This window comes from Rhinopithecus bieti, unplaced genomic scaffold (genome assembly GCF_001698545.2).
Source record: "Rhinopithecus bieti isolate Rb0 unplaced genomic scaffold, ASM169854v2 scaffold_574, whole genome shotgun sequence".
In the NCBI taxonomy this organism is placed as follows: Eukaryota; Metazoa; Chordata; class Mammalia; order Primates; family Cercopithecidae; genus Rhinopithecus; species Rhinopithecus bieti.
Window position 1 is genome coordinate 166,114 of NW_016803605.1, and position 19,099 is coordinate 185,212.

At 47.5% G+C, this 19,099-nt stretch overlaps 1 protein-coding gene across 1 annotated transcript in view; it reads left to right on the forward strand.

Moving 5' to 3' along the window:
- Positions 1–19,099, forward strand: part of PLA2G4C (phospholipase A2 group IVC) — a 62,304-nt gene that overhangs the window by 9,695 nt on the left and 33,510 nt on the right. The window contains exons 5-10 of the mRNA XM_017889168.1: positions 981–1,170; positions 2,564–2,684; positions 5,736–5,876; positions 11,239–11,292; positions 13,576–13,605; positions 17,190–17,246. Coding sequence (XP_017744657.1) covers positions 981–1,170; positions 2,564–2,684; positions 5,736–5,876; positions 11,239–11,292; positions 13,576–13,605; positions 17,190–17,246 — 593 coding nt within the window. The remainder of the gene's footprint in view (positions 1–980; positions 1,171–2,563; positions 2,685–5,735; positions 5,877–11,238; positions 11,293–13,575; positions 13,606–17,189; positions 17,247–19,099) is intronic.

Genomic DNA, 19,099 nt, shown 5'->3' on the forward strand with positions numbered 1-19,099 from the left:
TATATATATATATAGACTCCATGTGACACACCAGCTCCGTTGCCTTCTGCCATGAGTAGAAGCTTTTTGCACCATGCTTCTTCTTGTACAGCCTGTAGAACTGTGAGCTAAATAAACCTCTTTTCTTTGTAAATTTAAAAAGATATATATATACACATACATATATACACACACACACAAACACACACATATATTTGTTGAGTGAACAAATGAATATCAAGTCTTTTTTTTTTTTTTAGACGGAGTTGTGCTCTGTCACCAGGCTGGAGTATAGTGGCACAATCTCGGCTCACTGCAACCTCGGCCTCCCAGGTTCAAGCGACTCCTCTGCTTCAGCCTCCCAAGCAGCTGGGACCACAGGCATGTGCCACCATGCCTGGCTAATTTTTGTGTTTTTAGTAGAGATGGAGTTTCCTGAGTATCTGGCACTACAGGTGCCCACCACCATGCATGCCACCACGCCTGGCTAATTTTTTTGTATTTTTAGTGGAGACGGGGTTTCACCATGTTGACCAGGCTGGTCTTGAATTCCTGACCTTAGGCAGTCCTCCCGCCTCGGCCTCCCAAAGGGCTGGGATTACAGGCATAAGCCACCACGCCTGGTCCCTTTCACTGATTTTCTAGGATTATGTGAGTTAATAGGTATAAAAGACTAAAGACAGTTTGTTGCTGTCACATGTAAACCTTTAATAAATGCTGACTGCAAAAAACATTTGACTCTGATGAGGCCTTTCTCCCACCGTGCTCTCATTTTCCTGCCTGTGAAATAGAAGGATTGTCCCAGATGATTTTGAGCCTCCTCCTTTGAACTTGATTGTTCTGCAGTTATATTTATTTAATGTAAATTTTCCATTTCCTTTGCATGTCGCCCTCTCTGTGAGGCAGGTGTTCCTGTGAAGGACCTCCTCCCACGCATCCTTCCCCAGTCTTCATCGTCCACACATACAATGCCGAACTCACTCTCTTCCTCTGTCCTCCAGGGCGATATCTTCTCTCTACACCAGTGATGGTGACATGGAAGCTGTCGAGGCTGACCTGAGACATCAATTTAGCCGACAGGAGTGGGACTTGGCTAAGAGCCTACAGAAAACCATCCAAGCAGCGAGGTCTGAGAATTACTCTCTGACCGACTTCTGGGCCTACCTGGTTATCTCCAAGCAAACCAGAGAAGTAAGTCATTCCCCGCTGGGGACCTGGGGTGGGGGTAGGAGCAAGGGGTCTCAGGGCGTGAGGTTGCCAAAGATCCTGACTGGCACCACCTTTTAAGTCTTTCAGGACTTTCAAGACATCAAAATCTGGGCATTTTGATGGATGCCTCAAAACTTAAGTATATCAGGATAACTGGTTGCAAGTGACAGAAACTGACTCTTATTCATTTATGCAAAAAATAAAGTGATATGATTTACTAGAAAGATACACAGACATCCGGGGCAAGAAGAACAATGAGGAATTACGATGGAATAAAGCAAAAATAGGGAAAGTCTCAGACCCAAAACAACTTTCCTCTCCATCCCTCCTTGGCCATTTGATGTCTTGAATTCACTATTTCATTTCATTTCATTTCATTTCATTTCATTTTTCAGAAAGGGTCTTGCTCTGTCACCCAGGCTGGAGTGCAGTGGTGAGATCATGGCTCACTGCAGCTTTGACCTTCTGGGCTCAAGCAATCCTCTTGCCTCAGCCTTTTGAGTAAGCTGGGGCAACAGGCATGCACCACCATGCCTGGCTAATTTTAAATTTTTTTTTTTTTTTTTTTTTTTGTAGAGACAGGGATCTTGCTATATTGCCCAGGCTGGTCTCAAACTCCTGAGCTCAAGCAATCCTCCAACTACTGGGTTCAAGTGATCCTCCCACCCCAGCCTCCCAAAGTGCTGGGATTATGGGTATGAGCCACTGCATCCAGCCTATCCTAACACTTTGGGCTTTTGTTGTTGTTTTGTTTGTTTTCTTTGTTTTTGAGACAGGGTTCACTCTGTCACCCAGGCTGGAGTGCAGTGGTGCAGTCATACTCACTGCAGCCTTGATCTCCTGGGCTCAAGCAATCCTCCCAGCTCAGCCTCCCAAGTAGCTGGGACTACAGGCACCCACCACTGTGCCTAATTGTCTTTTATTTTTTATTTTTTTGTAGAGACAGGGTCTTGCTTCGTTGCTCAGGGTGGTCCCCAAATCCTGGGCTCGAGTGATCCTTCCACCTCAGCCTCCCAAAGTGCTGGGATTTATAGGTATGAGCCACTGCACCTAGCCTATCCAGGCACTTTGGGTGGCCGAGGTGGGAGGATTGCTTGAAGCCATGAGTTCGAGACCAGCCTGGGCCACATAGCAAGAGCCTGTCTCTATCAAAAAATAAATTAGCCGGGCATGGTGACATGCATCTGTAGTCCCAGCTACTTGGGAGGTTGAGGCAGGTGGATTGCTTGAGCCCAGGAGGTTGAGGCTGCAGTGGGCCATGATTGTACCACTGCACTCCAGCCTGGGTAACAGACTGAGACCCCTCTAAAAAAAAAGTTGGCCTACAGGGACCCATATGCTCCCTCACACTTTGTCTTGGCACCTTCTCCCAAAGCTGCCGGAGTCCCATTTGTCCAATATGAAGAAGCCTGTGGAAGAAGGGACACTACCCTACCCGATATTTGCAGCCATTGACAACGACCTGCAACCCTCCTGGCAGGAGGCAAAAGCACAGGGTAAGCAGACATTTAGAGTGGGGGAGAGGTAGTAAGGGACGGAATGGCATGGAGGGAAATGGAAGAGTGTTTCCCTGCCCTTCCCTTGGGAAGCCCAGGAAGAGCGAAGGGCTCAGGATTGCAGAAAACAGGGTGCTCAGCTTAGAGGAGAGAAGAGGGAAGTCCCAGAAGTGACCAGAGGACACGCACTTGCTTTGCATGGATCGAGAAAACCTTTAAGAGGTCAACATGGTGGCTCACGCCTGTAATCCCAGTCATGCCTGTAATCCCAGTGCTTTGGGAGGCTGAGGTGGGAGGATTGCTTGAAACTAGGAGTTGGAGACCACCCTGGGCAACATAGTGAGATCCCATCTCAAAACAACAGCAATATTAAATAGGAAAACAAAACAAAACAAAACAAAACACAATAAAATAGTCAAAGCATGGTGGCAGGAAACCTGAAGAACTTAGTCAGGAGATTGAGGCAGGGAGAACACTAGAGATCCGGAATCAAGCTTCAGTGAGCGTGATTGGCACTCGGCACTACCCACGCTCGGGCGACAAGTGAGACCCTGTCCCCCCCACGCACAAAAAGAACAACGAGGGCAGGAAGGAAAAAAGAACAAAAAAGGAAGAAAACTGTAATAAGGGAGATGTTTGAAGGATGGCGGGCGGTGGGTGGAAGGGCTGTCTCTCACTTTTGTTATTTGTTTTGTTTTGTTTTGTTTTGTTTGAGCGGAGTTCTTCTGTCTGTCCAGGCGCTGAGTAAAGACACACAGCAACCACACACACACAAAACACACACCTCCCTAAAGTAGCTGGGACTATAGAGTAACGACACAGGTTATTTAGTATTTTTAGTTTCTCCATGTTGGTCAGGCTGGTCTCGAATCCTGAACTCGAGGTGATCCACCTGCCTGAACCTCCCAAAGTGGGCTGGGTTACAGGCGTGAAGCCACGACGTCTAGCCCATCTCTGCAGGCTTTTTAGATGTCTTCGCTTCTCCATAAGGTCCATTGTCACCAAATGCTGGCCAGCTCTCCAGTCTTCCGCAGTTTCTCTTTGAAGCCTCTCTCTCTCCCCATGAGATCCACAGCCCCTACCCTATTTCCTAAGCAGCGCGCGCTTGTGGCCACCTTACTTGTTCAGCAGCTGTGTCCTGGTTTCTCAATGATATAAATCAGGCAATGTTACCAGTTACCAGTGGTTGGACATCCCCGGCACCTCAAGGCTCAGAAGCCTCCCAGTGTGAATGGTTTTGTTTTTTGTTTGTTTGTTTGAGACACGAGTTTTGCTCTTGTTGCCGCACAGGCTGGAGTGGTAACAGGCGGCGATCTCAGCACAGCAACGCTCTGGCCTCCCCGGGTTCAACGTGATTCTCGCTGCCTCCGTCTCCCAAAGTAAGGCTGGGAATTAGGCCAATGCCAGCGCACCACCCCGGCTAAGTTTTGTATTTTTAGCTCCACCACACCGCAGGGTCTGCCACCCATGTAGTCAGGGCTGGTTTCAAACTCCTGACCTTAGGTGATCCACCCGCCTGGGCCTCCCAAAAGTGCTTGGGATTTAAGTAGACACGGGGTCTCAGCCCATATTAGTCAGGGCTGGTTCAAACTCCTGACGTGCTTAGGTGATGCACCCGCCTGGGCCTCCCCCAAAAGTGCTGGGATGTAGTAGACACGGGGTCTCACCATATTAGGCTGGTTTCAAAACTCCTGACCTTAGGTGATCCACCCGCCTGGCCTCTCAAAACGTGCTGGGATTTAGTAGACACGGGGTCTCACCATAATAGTCAGGCTGGTTTCAAAAAACTCCTGACCTTTAGGTGATCCACACCGCCCTGGCCTCCCACGGGCTGGGATGTAGAGACACGGGGTCTCCACCCATATTAGTAGGCTGGTTTCAAACTCGCTGACCTTAGGTGATCGCACCGGCGCTGGGCCCCTCCCAAAGTGCTGGGATGTAGTAGACACCGGGGTCTCACCAATGTTAGTCAGGCTGGTTTTCAAAAAGCTCCTGACCTTAGGTGATCGCACCCACCTGGGCCTCCCACAGGCTGGGATTTAGTAGACACGGGGTCTCACCAAATAATTAGTCAGGCTTAGTTTCAAAACTCGCTGACCTTAGGTGACCAACCGCCTGGGGCCCCTCCACAGTGCTGGGATTTAGTAGACACGGGGTCCACCCATATTAGGCTGGTTTCAAACTCCTGACCTTAGGTGACCACAACCGCCTGGGCTTCCCAGCAGTGCTGGGATTTTAGTAGACACGAGGTCTCAGCCATATTTAGGCCCCTGGTTTCAAAACTCCGAGCCGTAGGTGCCGCCTGGGCCTCCCACAGTGCTGGGCGGCGTGAGCCACCGCGCCTGGCCGTGAATGTGTCTCTCTCCTCAGTGTGGTTCCTTGTGCTGTTTTCTCACCAGAGCAGATAGAGCTGACTCCATCCATTCCATAAGCCCCACAAATTCAATCCTTCCCAGACCTAGAAATCACCCCCTTCTCATTTTCATCCTTTGTGCTCTTGTACATCACCCCCAGACCAGGTCTCCCAGTCTCCTGGGAGACTCTTGTAATTAGTTCCTCACTGGCCCACCCAACCCAAGCTGTCCACCTCCTTCCCTGGCTACCTGATGGAAGTTTCCAGGATGAAAATCTGATCATGTCATTTTCTTCCCTGGAATATTCTAATGACTCACATTGGAATCATGCATTAGATTTATGCCCACAGACAAACCTCCATGCAATCACGTGGCTACACTCTTCCTTTGTACTCCAGGATTCCATGGAGTTGTAGCCACAATGAGACGGAAGAGAGAGGCAGGGCTGAGGGTTCAAGCTCTGGAAAATACTGGAAACAGGCTGCTGTGGAAGTTATGAGCTGCCACCAGCAGCATAAAGACTCAGGTCTGAGGATGAGATCCCCAGTGGTTTCTGACACCACACAGTCAATCTCTAACATTCTCCTGGCATGGTTGTAATTCCTCATTAATAGATTTTTTTTTTTTTTTTTCCTGCACACCTGCTATGTTCCAAGTTCTGTGCTGGGACTCACTTGCCCTTGTATTTCCTCTGCAGAGACCTGGTTCGAGTTCACCCCTCACCATGCTGGCTTCCCTGCACTGGGGGCCTATGTTTCCATAACCCACTTCGGAAGCAAATTCAAGAAGGGAAGACTGGTCAGAACTCACCCTGAGAGAGACCTGTCTTTCCTGAGAGGTCAGTGCTAGGGTCAGAGGGGATTAAATTGGGGTGGGAAATAGAGGAGAGGTAAGAGGGTCTGGCTTTGCCCAGCTCTTACATTTCTGGGGGGAAAGAAAAGGACTTGGTATGCTTCCAGAAAGAGGAATGGTGTGTTCCTCCTGCTGAGTCTTCAGTGTCTCTCAAAGGTCTCCTTAATGTGTCAGATACATGATCTCCTATCACACAATCCAGGAGAGAGAGCTTAATAGAGGGGCTCAAGTCCAGGGCTGTGGCTTCCAATAAGCAGATTCAGAATGTGTTTGGGATGACATGGTGCTTTGGGAGGCTGATATGGGAGGATCCCTTGAGACTGGGAGTTTGAGACCAACCTGGGCAACATAGCAACACTGTGTCTCTAAAAAAACTTAAAAATTAGCCAGGCATGGTGGCGTGTGCCTATGGGTCCCAGCTACTCAGGAGGCTGAGGCAGTGGAAGGATCACTTCAGCCTGGGAGTTCAAGGCTGCAGTGAGTTATGATCCACCACTGCCCTCCAGCCTGGATGACAGAGATCCTATCTCAAAACAAACAAACAACAACAACAAAAAAAACTAGAATGTGTTTTGGGCACCAGCAAAGCAAGGGGCATACAATTTTTTTAAAACAGGGTATTTTCAGAAAAAAATTACAACAAAAACCAAAAACAATCAAAACAGTTATAGTGAGTAAAATCAGAACTTGATTAAATGTCCTTGACTGTAGCTTACACACTGGTATCACTTTTAGCTGTGGCTTCATAATCTTCTTAGAACTCAGGGTCTGAAGGCATTACCCTGCTAGGCAGACAGCTCCCCTACATAGGACAAATAATGCCAGCTTGAGAAAGTCGTTTATGTTACCTGAGCCCCGGTTTTCTCATACGGAAAGTACTTATCTCAAAATGTGGGTGTGAGAGTTAGGTATAATCCACAAATAAAGCACTCAGCCCAGTGCCCAGCACATGGTAGTAATTCAAGGATGGTTGAATTGCCATGATTTTAGCATACACTTTTGAGACATGCTGGGACCTTGATGCTATTTTAAATGCAGGGGATTCAGTCATGAGCAGGACAGTGAAGGCTCATTCCCTAATGAAGTTTGCACTCTAGGGAAGGAGATGATGAATGAACACACACAAAAATAAATATATATTGTAATGTCAGATCATGGTAAATGCTATCTTGAAAAATAATTCATGATAAGGGGCTGGAGAGTGACCACAGTATTATTTTTAATTTGTGGTCGAGCTTCTGAAAGGAGATGGCCTTTGAGTGTGGACCTGATGAAAACTGAAGCCATGCAGATATCTTAGGGGAAAAGCACATGGACAGAGGGAAGAGCAAATACAGAGACCCTGTATTAGTCCATTTTCATACTGCTATAAAGATACTACCCAAGACTGGGTAATTTGTAGACAAAGAAGGTTTAATTGACTCACAGTTTCACATGGCTGGGGAGACCTCAGGAAACTTACAATCATGGCAGAAGGCAAAGGGGAAGCAAGAACCTTCTTCACATGGTGGCAGAAGAGAGAAGAGCAAGCCAAAGAAAAACTACCCAACACTTATAAAACCATCAGATCTCGTGAGAACTCACTCACTATCACGAGTACAGCATGGGGGGAACTGCCCCCATGATCCAATTACCTCCCACAAAGTCTCTCCCTCAACACCTGGGGATTACAACTCGAGAGATTCGGGTGGGGACATAAAGCTTAACCATATCAAACCCTAAGCCAGGACCATGCTTGTCTTACTCTAGAACCAATGAGAAGACCAGTGAGGTTGGAGCCTCCTGAGTGAGGCTGGGAGAGAGGGCTGGAGAGGTAGGCAAGGTCCAGATCATATGGGACCCTGAAGGACACAGATGAAGTTTAGTTTGCATTCCAAGTGTGATGGGAGAGCCAGGGAGGCAGTTTGATTAGGGTGGTGACTTGATTCAGTTTATATTGGAAAAGATCGATCTCTCTCTCTCAGCATGGATTAGGGGTGGGTGTGCAAACTTAGAAGTTGGGAGCAGTTGAGAAGCTAATGGTCCTGGTGACAGATAATGGCAGTTTAAGGTTGGGTACCAGAGTGGATATGGGAGGGAAGTGGCTGGACTCTGGAAACCTGGAGATGGATGAAGAAGAATTATACCTGGATTGGATGTGGAGAGTAAGGAGAATCAGAGATGACATTAAAGGTTGCAGCTCCGGCAACCTGGTAGATGGAGGGGTGTTCTCAGGGAGAGGAATGAGATAGGAGGAAGGGGATCTTCCCCCTTTCTCTGGTCTGAACAGAAGGGGTCCTTCATATTGCCAATCCTGGCTCCTGTCTCCTATCCCCCCCATCTCTTTGCAAAATCTGGTCTTGGGCATCAGATATTCTGGAATTGTCACTCCCAGGTGCTCTTTATAACATTATTATTTCCTCAGGTGTATGTATCACCTACTGAAGTGGTTCTGTACATGTCTCTTATCCCCCCCTCACACACCTGGGTGCTTTTTATTTATTATTACAAAATACACATAGCATAAATTTTGCCATTTTAACAATTTTAAAGTGTCGAGTACAGTGGTATAAATACAATACATTCATAATGTTGTGCAACCATCACCGCCATCCATCTCCATAACCCTTTTCATCTTGTAAAACTGGAACTCTATGCCCATTAAACACTAACTCCCTGTCACCCCCTCCCTTAGCCCCTGACAACCACAATACTACCTTCTGCCTCTATGAGTTTGACTACTCTGAGTATGACATGTAAATGGAATCATGCACTGTTTGTCTTTTTGTGTCTGTCTGATTTCACTGAGGAAAATGACTTTGAAGTTCATCCATATTGTACCATGTGTTCGAATTCCTTCCTTTTCATAGATGAATCATATTCCATTGTACGAATATACCACATTTTGCTTATCAATTCATCCATCGATGGACACGTGGATTGCTTTCATCTTTTGGCTGTTGTGAAGGAAGCTGCACATGGGTCTGTGAATATCTTTTTGAGACCTTGCTTTCAATTCTTTTGGGTACATACTCAGAGGTAGAGTTGCTGGATCATGTATGTGGTAATTCTATTTTTAAAATTTTGAGGCCGGGCCTGGTGGCTCACTTCTGTAATCCCAGCACTTTGGGAGGCCGAGGCAGGAGGATCACCTGAGGTCGGGAGTTTGAGACCAGCCTGACCAACATGGTGAAACCCCATCTCTACTAAAAGTACAAAATTAGCCGGGTGTGGTGACACCTGCCTATAATTCCAGCTACTCGGGAGGCTGAGGCAGGAGAATTGCTTGATCCTGGGAGGCAGAGGTTGCAGTGAGCCAAGATCGTGCCATTGCACTCCAGCCTGGGCCATCTCAAAAAAAAAAAAAAAAAATTTTTTTTGAGGAACGACCATACCATTTTCCACAGTGGCTGTACCGTTTTATGTTCTGCCCAGTGGTGCACCAGGGTTCCAATTTCTCCATGTCCTCATCAACACTTACTGTTTTCTGGAGTTTTTCGGATACCAGCCTACCCAATGGGTGTGTCTATAGTGTCTTTGAGTTTTCTTCTCCTTCTTTTTTTTAAATTTTTTTTTTGAGATGGAGTCTCACTCTGTCGCCCAGGCTGGAGTGCAGTGGTGCAATCTCTGCTCACTGCAACCTCCCGGGTTCAAGTGATTCTCCTGCCTCAGCCTCCCGAGTAGCTGGGACTATAGGTGCACACCACCAGGCCCAGCTAATTTTTGTATTTTTAGTAGAGATAGGGATTCACCATGTTGGCCAGGCTGATTTTAAACTCCTGACTTCAATTCATCCACCCACCTCAGTCTCCCAAAATGCTGGCATTACAGGTGTGAGCCAACGCACCTGGCCCTGGCTGATTATTCATTTTTTATGTCTCCCTGTATCTATACAAATGTGTTTGGCTAAAAGTCACTAACCAACCACAGTGCCCTGAGGAAATGTGGGATTAATTTTCTTACAAAAGAAAAAGACAGGCCAGGCATCGTGACTCACACCTGAAATCCCAGCACTATGGGAGACTGAGGCAGGCAGATCACTTGAGGTAAGGAGTTTGAGACCAGCTGGGCCAACATGGTGAAACCCCGTCTCTACTAAAAAAGCACAAAAATTAGCAGGGCGTGGGGGCCATGCCTGTAATCCCAGTTACTCGGGAGACTGAAGCAGGAGAATCACTTGAATCTGGGAGGCAGAGGTTGCATTGAACCGAGATCACATCACTGCACTCCAGCCTGGGCCACAGAGCAAGACCCCATCTCAAAATAAATGCATAAATAATGCAAAGATAGGTGGCTGGTGACATTGGTTTAGCTGTGGAACATTAAGCAGAAGGACCCAGGTTTATTCTGGGTTTCTGCTCCTCCATCCTTAGCATATTAACAGTCACCCTCATGCTGAACTCCTTCACACTACAGGATGGCTGCTGCATCCAATGAAGCCGCAACTTTTTTTTTTTTTTTTTTCAAAGTCAGGGTCTCTCTCTGTCACTCAGGCTGCAGTGCAGAAGCACAATCGTAGCCCAATACAGGTCTCGAACTCCTAGCCTCAAGCGATCTTCCTGCCTTAGCCTCCCAAGTAGCTGAGACTAGAGTTGCATGCCACCACATCTGGCCTGCTCCTTCTGAGAAGGACAACAAGCACTTTGCAGAAGTCCCCCCAGCAATGTGCATGGACCACAGCTTGACCTCCCCCTGGCTGCAAGGGAGGCTGGGAAATATTTGCCCTTCCTGCCTATAGACTGAGAAGGGTTGGCATGGAAGGAAGTTTGAAATGGCCTTGGGGTAGCCAGTCTACAGCACCTGGCTGACTCTGCCCATAGAAGGTTCGCGAGGACGGCCGGGCGTGGTGGCTCAAGCCTGTAATCCCAGCACTTTGGGAGGCCGAGACGGGCGGATCACGAGGTCAGGAGATGGAGACCATCCTGGCTAACACGGTGAAACCCTGTCTCTACTAAAATACAAAACTAGCCGGGCGAGGTGGCGGGCGCCTGTAGTCCCAGCTACTCGGGAGGCTGAGGCAGGAGAATGGCGTAAACCTGGGAGGCGGAGCTTGCAGTGAGCTGAGATCTGGCCACTGCACTCCAGTCCGGGCGACAGAGCGAGACTCCGCCCCCCCAAAAAAAAAGAAAAAAAAGAAGGTTCGCGAGGACAAGGACCTTATCTGTCTTGTTTACTGCTCTATTCCAGCAGCCAGAAGAGTGCCGGGTGCCCACTCATTGCTTCATACATATTTATGGAATGGAAGAATGATCTTTCTTCCTGCTGCAGATCCCTGCAGTGCTTTATACCAGTCTACTGGTGCTTTGAATATCAAGCATGACAGTCACGTGATGGAGAATGTTTGAATTTTATTGCTATTTTCTTGGCAGGTTTATGGGGAAGTGCTCTTGGTAACACTGAAGTCAATAGGAATTATATTTTTGGTGAGTATTTGGGGAACAGAAAGGTCAAAGCCTAGAGATATTTTGTGCAAGGAGATTCACAGTACTTTTCCTACTCATGGCAGAAGAGAGACCTGTATGTAATTGTTCTAGCAAATGCATTTCCTGACATTTATTCTCATATAATTGGGCAGCCAGGATGACCACAGAGTGGATGAGAGTACAGACTCCCTTGGAAGGAATGTTGCTCTGGTACATGTGAGCTTTGTGACCTCTGAAAAGTTACTTAACCTCTCTGTGCCTCAGTTTCTGCCTCTGTGCCACGTGGGTGATAATAATAGTAGTTATGGGCCAGGCGCGGTGGCTCACGCCTGTAATCCCAGCACTTTGGGAGGCCGAGATAGGCGGATCACAAGGTCAGGAGATCGAGACCACCCTGGCTAACACGGTGAAACCCCGTCTCTACTAAAATACAAAATTAGCTGGGTGCGGTGGCGGGCGCCTGTAGTCCCAGCTACACGGGAGGCTGAGGCAGGAGAATGGCGTGAACCTGGGAGGCGGAGCTTGCAGTGAGTGGAGATCGTGCCACTGCACTCCAGCCTGGGCGACAGAGCGAGACTCCATCTCAAAAAATAATAATAATAATAATAATAATAGTAGTGAATATTTGATGAGTTAATTCACTGAAAGCTCATAGGACAGTGCCTGGTAGATAATGGCACTCAGTAAACATTAGCAATCATTACCGGGTCCCTCATTTAACATTTTTTTTTTTTTTGAGACGGAGTCTTGCTCTGTCGCCCAGGCCGGACTGCAGTGGCACCATCTTGGCTCACTGCAAGCTCTGCCTCCCGGGTTCACGCCATTGTCCTGCCTCAGTCTCCTGAGTAGCTAAGACTACAGGCGCCCGCCACCGCGCCCGGCCAATCTTTTGTATTTTTAGTAGAGACAGGGTTTCACCGTGTTAGCTAGGATGGTCTCAATCTCCTGACCTCGTGATCCGCCCACCTCGGCCTCCCAAAGTGCTGGGATTACAGGCATGAGCCACCGAGCCTGGCCCCTCATTTAACATTTAACCCCTTCAGTACCCTAAGAGGCAGATGCTTTTGTCCCTTCCATTTTGCGGAGATCCACCAAGTCATGGGAAGGATGCATGACTCACCCATGCTGCTGGTCAGGAGCGTAGACGCAGGATTCTATAGGAGAATTGGGTGGTGGATCTCTAGGGGAATAGTGTGGTGGTTCAAATCCAAAGCCTGTCTGCCTGGATCCACATCCCGGCTCTGCTTCTCCTGCATTGCTGACTCTGGAAAGCTGCTTAAATTCTCTGTGACCCAATTTCGCCTTCCTAAAATGGAGACAAGAGTACACAGTCCCAGTCTCATATATTGGATGTGGAGTTTAAATGACCTCATGTATGTAAAATGCTTAGAGCAAAGCCTGACACATGGGAGTATTTCATTTTATATTAATCGTATTTTTAGGATCATTATTGAGTTCACACCCTGAACAACTCACCGTTCATTTAATGCATATTCATGGGACTTCCCGTACGCCAGGCACTGTACTAGTTCTTATACTTTGACTTTTTTGTTTGTTTGTTTTTTTGAGACAGAGTTTTGCTCTGTTGCCCCGGTTGGAGTGCAGTGGTGTGATCTCGGCTCACTGCAACCTCCACCTCCCAGGCTCAAGCGACTCTCCTCCTGAGTAGCTGGGACTACAGGTGCGTGCCACCATGCCTGGCTAATTTTTGTATTATTGGTAGAGACAGGGTTTCACCATGTTGGCCAGGCTGATCTTGAACTCCTGACCTCAAGTGATCCACCGCCTCAGCCTCCCAAAGTGCTGGGATTACAGGTGTAAACCACCGTGCCTGGGCTGATGTTGTTCTTTGATGTCGGTGTTCACCATAACTTGGTTAAAAACAAACTGAAAAAGGGAATCTTTCTATCTCCAACCTCCAAATGGCTAACTAAAGGTGTGAGATGGGTCTGAGTGTTACTTCTCCAGTGGGTCTGCTAAGCTTTCTAAAAAACAAAAACAAAACTCCTGATATGTAGTGTTTGCCAATTCCTGTGGTGTAAATGTTCCCACCATGGCCATACTTCAAGCTACCGACATGAGGTCACTGAGCACAGAGTTGGAAGAGAGGTGCAAAATTGGCTCTCGAGAGGCATTGGCTGCCATTGGAACCCATGGCTGCCATTTCTATTAATGAAATATCCCTGCAGGGGATCTGTATTTCAGGTCATCTGTATTTTTTATGTTATAACTAGGGACTTTGTTGTACAGCTAAACATTCCCCCTGCTTCTACTCTTTTGCAGATCAGTTAAGGAATCTTCTGACCCTGAGAGGTAAGCATCCTACTTCATTGTGAATCCCTAATGATAATGTGGACTGCACGCTTGCTTGAGGCCAGCCATTGTCCTAAGAACGTTACACGTATGATTCATTTGGTGCCCATTTGAACTCTTTTTCTGGTATTTCAAAGATTTCATCTTGATTTGGATCTGTTGCTGGAGAGGTAGTGTGATCTTTTGGGGGTGTGCTGTAGAACCATGTTTTATCATATTACCAGTTACTTTTCTGATTCCTTCTCATTTGAGTAGACTATTTATTTTAATTATTCTTGAATTTATGTTTGATTTGACTTTTTTTTTTTCTTTTTTCCGCTTAAGGATGTGACTTTAATGTCCCTAGCTAATTATAGCCTAATTTGGTCCTTGGTGCTTTCAGGGGTGAAGACTGGAAGAGTTCCTTGGATATAGGGAGTCTTTGTGTGATGGCTTTCTCATATGCTGGTTGTAGAAGCAATGTGCTCACTGTGTGAGCAAGTTCACTGTTGCCTACAGGGTGGGAATGGTAGAAGTCTCTGAAGCTTAACTCATTCCCCACATGGCATGCAATTTTTTTCCCCAGTATTTTATTGGCTGGTGTGATGGTTCAGGTTTCAGGTCTGTAGGGGAGGTGTGCCTGCATGGGAAGTGATTGTGGCTAAAGCATGTGAGTAAATGCAACACCCAATGGTGAGCAAAGGTCCCAGCCTTGACAGAGGTGACTGGAGGACCTCTCAGTGAGTTGCACTGAGTTTTTTTTTTTTTTTTTTTGAGACAGAGTTTGGCTCTTGTTGCCCAGGCTGGAGTGCCATGGCATGATCTCAGCTCACCCCGCAACCTCTGCCTCACGGGTTCAAGCGATTCTCCTATCTCAGCCTCCCGAGTAGCTGGGATTACAGGCACTTGCCACCACGCCCAGCTAATTTTGTATTTTTAGTAGAGACGGGGTTTCTCCATGTTGGTCAGGCTGGTCTCAAACTCCTGACCTCAGGTGATCCGCCCAACTTGGCCTCCCAAAATGCTGGGATCACAGGCGTGAGCCACCGCACCTGGCTGTGCACCGAGGTCTTATCAAGTGGAAGGGTTGGAGCCACTTCAGCTCCCCTGCCAGGTCAGCCGGAAAGCCATCCACCTCTCAGACACACTCGTGATCCAGTGCTTCAGCTATTCAGATCAGACAGGCACCTCTTTTCATCTGTAGGAATGTTGGTGTTCCAAGTAGAGAGGAATTGTGGATCTGTTTCTTGTGCAAGCCTAAACCTAGAGGGTGCTCCTCCTGCGGGGATGCCGTCACCCTGATGTGTTCCAGAAAGACTGTCTACAGTTGCACCCACGCTGAGCTCCCATGGGAGAAGCCCCAGCTGTGCCTGTGGCGATGGAAGAGAGGAGAAAGACATCCCTTTCTCCAAGACCCTTCACTCACACCAGGGCTGTCTGATGGTTGGGTTAGAGCTGTGGGCTTTCCCTGCTGAGCCCAGCACTGAAACTGTGCCCCTGGTGAAAGAAACTTCCCACCAGCAGAAAGATCTGATGTTCAAGGCCCGCTGTCCAGATTCTTTTGTCCCATGGGGTGTTCCCTTGACATGGTGCACTCCCCATTCCCGTAGGATAGGAGTCACTGGGCACCAGACTACAGTGAGTGTTGTTCCTCTGGGTCTAGCCACCCAGTGAAGCTGCCACACTTCAGGCTGGTTCTGGGGAATGTCTGCAAGGAATCCGGTAATGTCACCTGTCCTCGAGACTCCCAGCAGTGGGGAGCAGCACCAGCTCTAATGGGGGTGGCGGGAGAGAGACACAGGCTCTGTGAGATTCCTGTTATAGGTAGCCTTAGTATATTGGCTTCCTTGAATGCTAGTTACAGTAGTAATGAACGGATCATGTGGACAGACTCAGGACCTCCTGGTTAGTTAGAGTGGTGCACGCAGTGGTGACAGCTGAGGACATACAGCCTTTTTCTTCTTCCTGGGGGCAGTGTTATCCTACCAGGAGATGCTGTCGTGGACTGTGTTGGTTGGCCTCCACCCAGCAGGTGGAGCACCAGCTGCAGGAGTAGCAGTGGGATGTTCACTTGCCGTATATTGCCCAGGGTGGCTACTCTTGTTTCTCAGGCAATGGGCAGAGTCATAGAGTTCCCAAAAATTTCTATCCTTTGTATTAAGCCACCAGGACAGGTGGCAGGGCAAAGCCAGGTGTGGGCTGGGTCAGGCAGTTTTGTGCTCTAACTCTCCCTGTGCGGGGCAAGCAGCAATCCCTGTTGGGTAGCGGAGGTGGGGTTGGTTTCCAGGCCAGTGTGCTGATAATTCAGAGAGGAGTGTTTCTGCCTCTGCTGCACAGAAGAGTTTCTGCAGGGAGTGGGGAGTGGCAGGTGGCAGTAAGCCCCACACAGATCCCACACACTTGGCAAGGCAGATCTCCTCCCACCCTGTTCCACTGGCAGCGGCGAGCTAAGTTCCAGGCAGCCTGCGCTCAGAACTTGCAAATGCTTCCAAGTCATAAGCTTTCCCTGCAGAGATAGCAACCACTGCTTTCAGGCCATGCCCCTCCCCATCTATCCCACCCAGCCATGTGCCAGGGTCCTGCATACACGTGACTGCAGCTTGCTTTTCGCTTACCCCATGCCCCAATCCCAGCCCTGGCCAAGGAAGTTCATCGGCACCCACAGTTATCTCATGAAACCCAGTTACAGGCTTCTTTCAACCTGCCACCACCCCCTGAACTTTTTGGCTGACCACTGCAGGGTGCCCTGTGAGGAACAGTAAGGAATGGCTTCCCTGGGTCCATACTGGGATCTGGGAGTGCATGCAGGGTTCTTCCCGCAGCTCCTACTTATATTCCATGAACCTCCCCAAGTCATATTCTGCACTGAATAGGGTTAAGGCCTTGCCCCAGAGACTGGACTTTCAGGCTCCCTGAAAGTGGGGGCGTGTATCCCGCAGTCTTTCCCCATCTCACACCCCGGGGACTCTCAGCCCTTCACTTGAGTCACAGTATAGGCTGCAGCCCGTCAGTTCCTTCAAAGGGACGGTGGATTCCTTCAGATTTCCTGTCCAATTCCTGAATCACTTCTTGAAAAAAAAAGTTCACAGTGTGAATCTCTACACAGTGTTTTGTCCTTCCACGTGGGAGGGGTATGCCAGCAATGCCTCTAATCCAACATGTTTGCTGTCTTGCTTTTTCGTAGTAGGAGAGCAAGGACTTTCTAGAAGTGCCCCCAGCAATGTGCATGGGCCAGAGCTTGACCTTCCCCTAGCTGCAAAGGAGGCTGGGAAATATTTGCCCTTCCTGCCTGTGGGCTGAGAAATGTTGGCATGGAAGGGAGCTTGAAATGGGCCTTGGAGTAGTAGCCAGTCTACCGTGTCTGGCTGGCTCCACCCATAGAAGGTTCATGAGGACAAATCTGTCTTGTTTACTGCTCTATTCCAGCAGCCAAAAGAGTGCCGGGTGCCCACTCATTGCTTCGTAAATATTTATGGAATGGAAGAATAATCTTTCTTCCTGCTACAGATCCCTGCAGTGCTTTATACCAGTCTGCTGGTGCTTTGAATATCAAGCATGACAGTCACATGATGGAGAATGTTTGAATTTTATTGCTATTTTCTTAGGAGATTTATGGAGAAGGACTGTTGCAGGTGTTAAAAACGTTGGACGCCTTATTTTTGGTGAGTATTTGGGGAACAGCAAGGTCAAAGCCTAGAGATATTTTATGCAAGGAGATTCACAGTACTTTTCCTACTCATGGCAGAGGAGAGACCTGTATGTAATTGTTCTAGCAACTGTATTTCCTGACATTTATTCTCATGTAACTGGGCAGCCAGGATGACCACAGAGTAGATAAGCATATAGACTCCCTTGGAAGGAATGTTGCTCTGGTACATGTGAGCTTTGTGACCTCTGAAAAGTTACCTAACCTCTCTGTGCCTCAGTTTCTGCCTCTATCCCATGCGGGTGATAATAATAGTAGTTATGATGAATGAATTAATTCATCAAAAGCACATAGGACAGTGCCTTGCAGATACAGGCACTCAGTAAACATTAGCAATCTGACTGGATGCAGTGGCTGACACCCATAATCCCAACACTTGGGAGGCCAAGGCGGGTGGATCACTTGAGGGCAGGATACAGTGGCTCACACCTGTAATCCCAGCACTTTGGGAGGCTGAGGTGGGTGAATCACTTGAGGTCAGGAGTCTGAGACTCCTGAGGTCAGCCTGGCCAACATGGTGAAACCTCATTTCTACTAAAAATACAAAAATTAACCAGGCGTGGTGGTGCATACCTGTAGTCCCAGTTAGTCGGGTGGCTGAGGCAGGAGAATTGCTTGAACCTGAGAGGCAGGAGTTGCAGTGAGCCGAGATCGCACCACTATGCACCAGGCTGGGCAACAGATCGAGACTGTGTCTCAAAAAAAAAAAAAAAGAAAAAGAAAGAAAGAAAGAAAAAAAGAAAGAAAAAAAAGCAGACAAAATTTATTGACTATTCAAAAATCTGAAAAAAATGAAGCAGAAGCTTGACCTAACCAACACGTATCCGGACTCAGCTTTCTATCACATTTTCAGCACATGTGGAAAAATTGAATTTTGATTTGATCTCAAGTAAAAATTTATAACATGTACAATATTTTAATTATAGGGATTAACTCTGCTACTATTAGGTAATAATATTTTAAAATATTATATTAAGTTTTTTTGTTTTTTTGAATTTTTACTTCAATAGCTTTTGGGGTACAAGTGGTTTCTGTTACATGATGAATTATGTAGTAGTAAATTCTGAGATTGTAGTCCGCCCATCAGTGTATGTTTTAGAGTATGTTGCACTCAATATGTAGTTTTTTGGTTTTGTTTTTTGAGACAGTCTCGCTCTGTTGCCCAGGCTGGAGTGCAGTAGAGGGATCTCATCTCACTGCAACCTCTGTATCTTGGGTTCAAGTGCTTCTCTTGCCTCAGCCTCCCAAGTAGGTGGGACCACAGGCACGCACCACCATGCCTGGCTAATTTTTATAATTTTAGTAGAGATGGGGTTTTGCCGTGTTGGTCAGACTGGTCTCAAACTTCTGAGCTCAAGTAATCTGCCCGCCTCGGCCTCCCAAAGTGCTGGGATTACAGGCGTGAGCCACCGCGCCTGGCCTCAGTGTGTAGTTTTTTGTCCTCACCTCCCTGCCCTCCCCTTTCTGAATCTCTGAAGTCCATTATGCCACTCCGTATGCCTTTGCATACCCATGGCTTAGCTCCCACTTATAAGTGAGAACATATGGTTTTTGGTTTTACATTCCTAAGTTACTTCACTTAGAATAATGGCCTCCATCCAAGTTGCTGCAAGACATTATTTTACTCTTTTTTATGGCTGAGTCATATTCCATGGTGTTTATATACCACATATTCTTTATCCACTTATTGGTCAATGGGCACTTAGGTGGCTTTCATATCTTTCAATTGTGAATTGTGCTGCTATAAACATATATGAGCGTGTGTCTTTTTTATTTTATTTTATTTTATTTTATTTTATTTTATTTTAT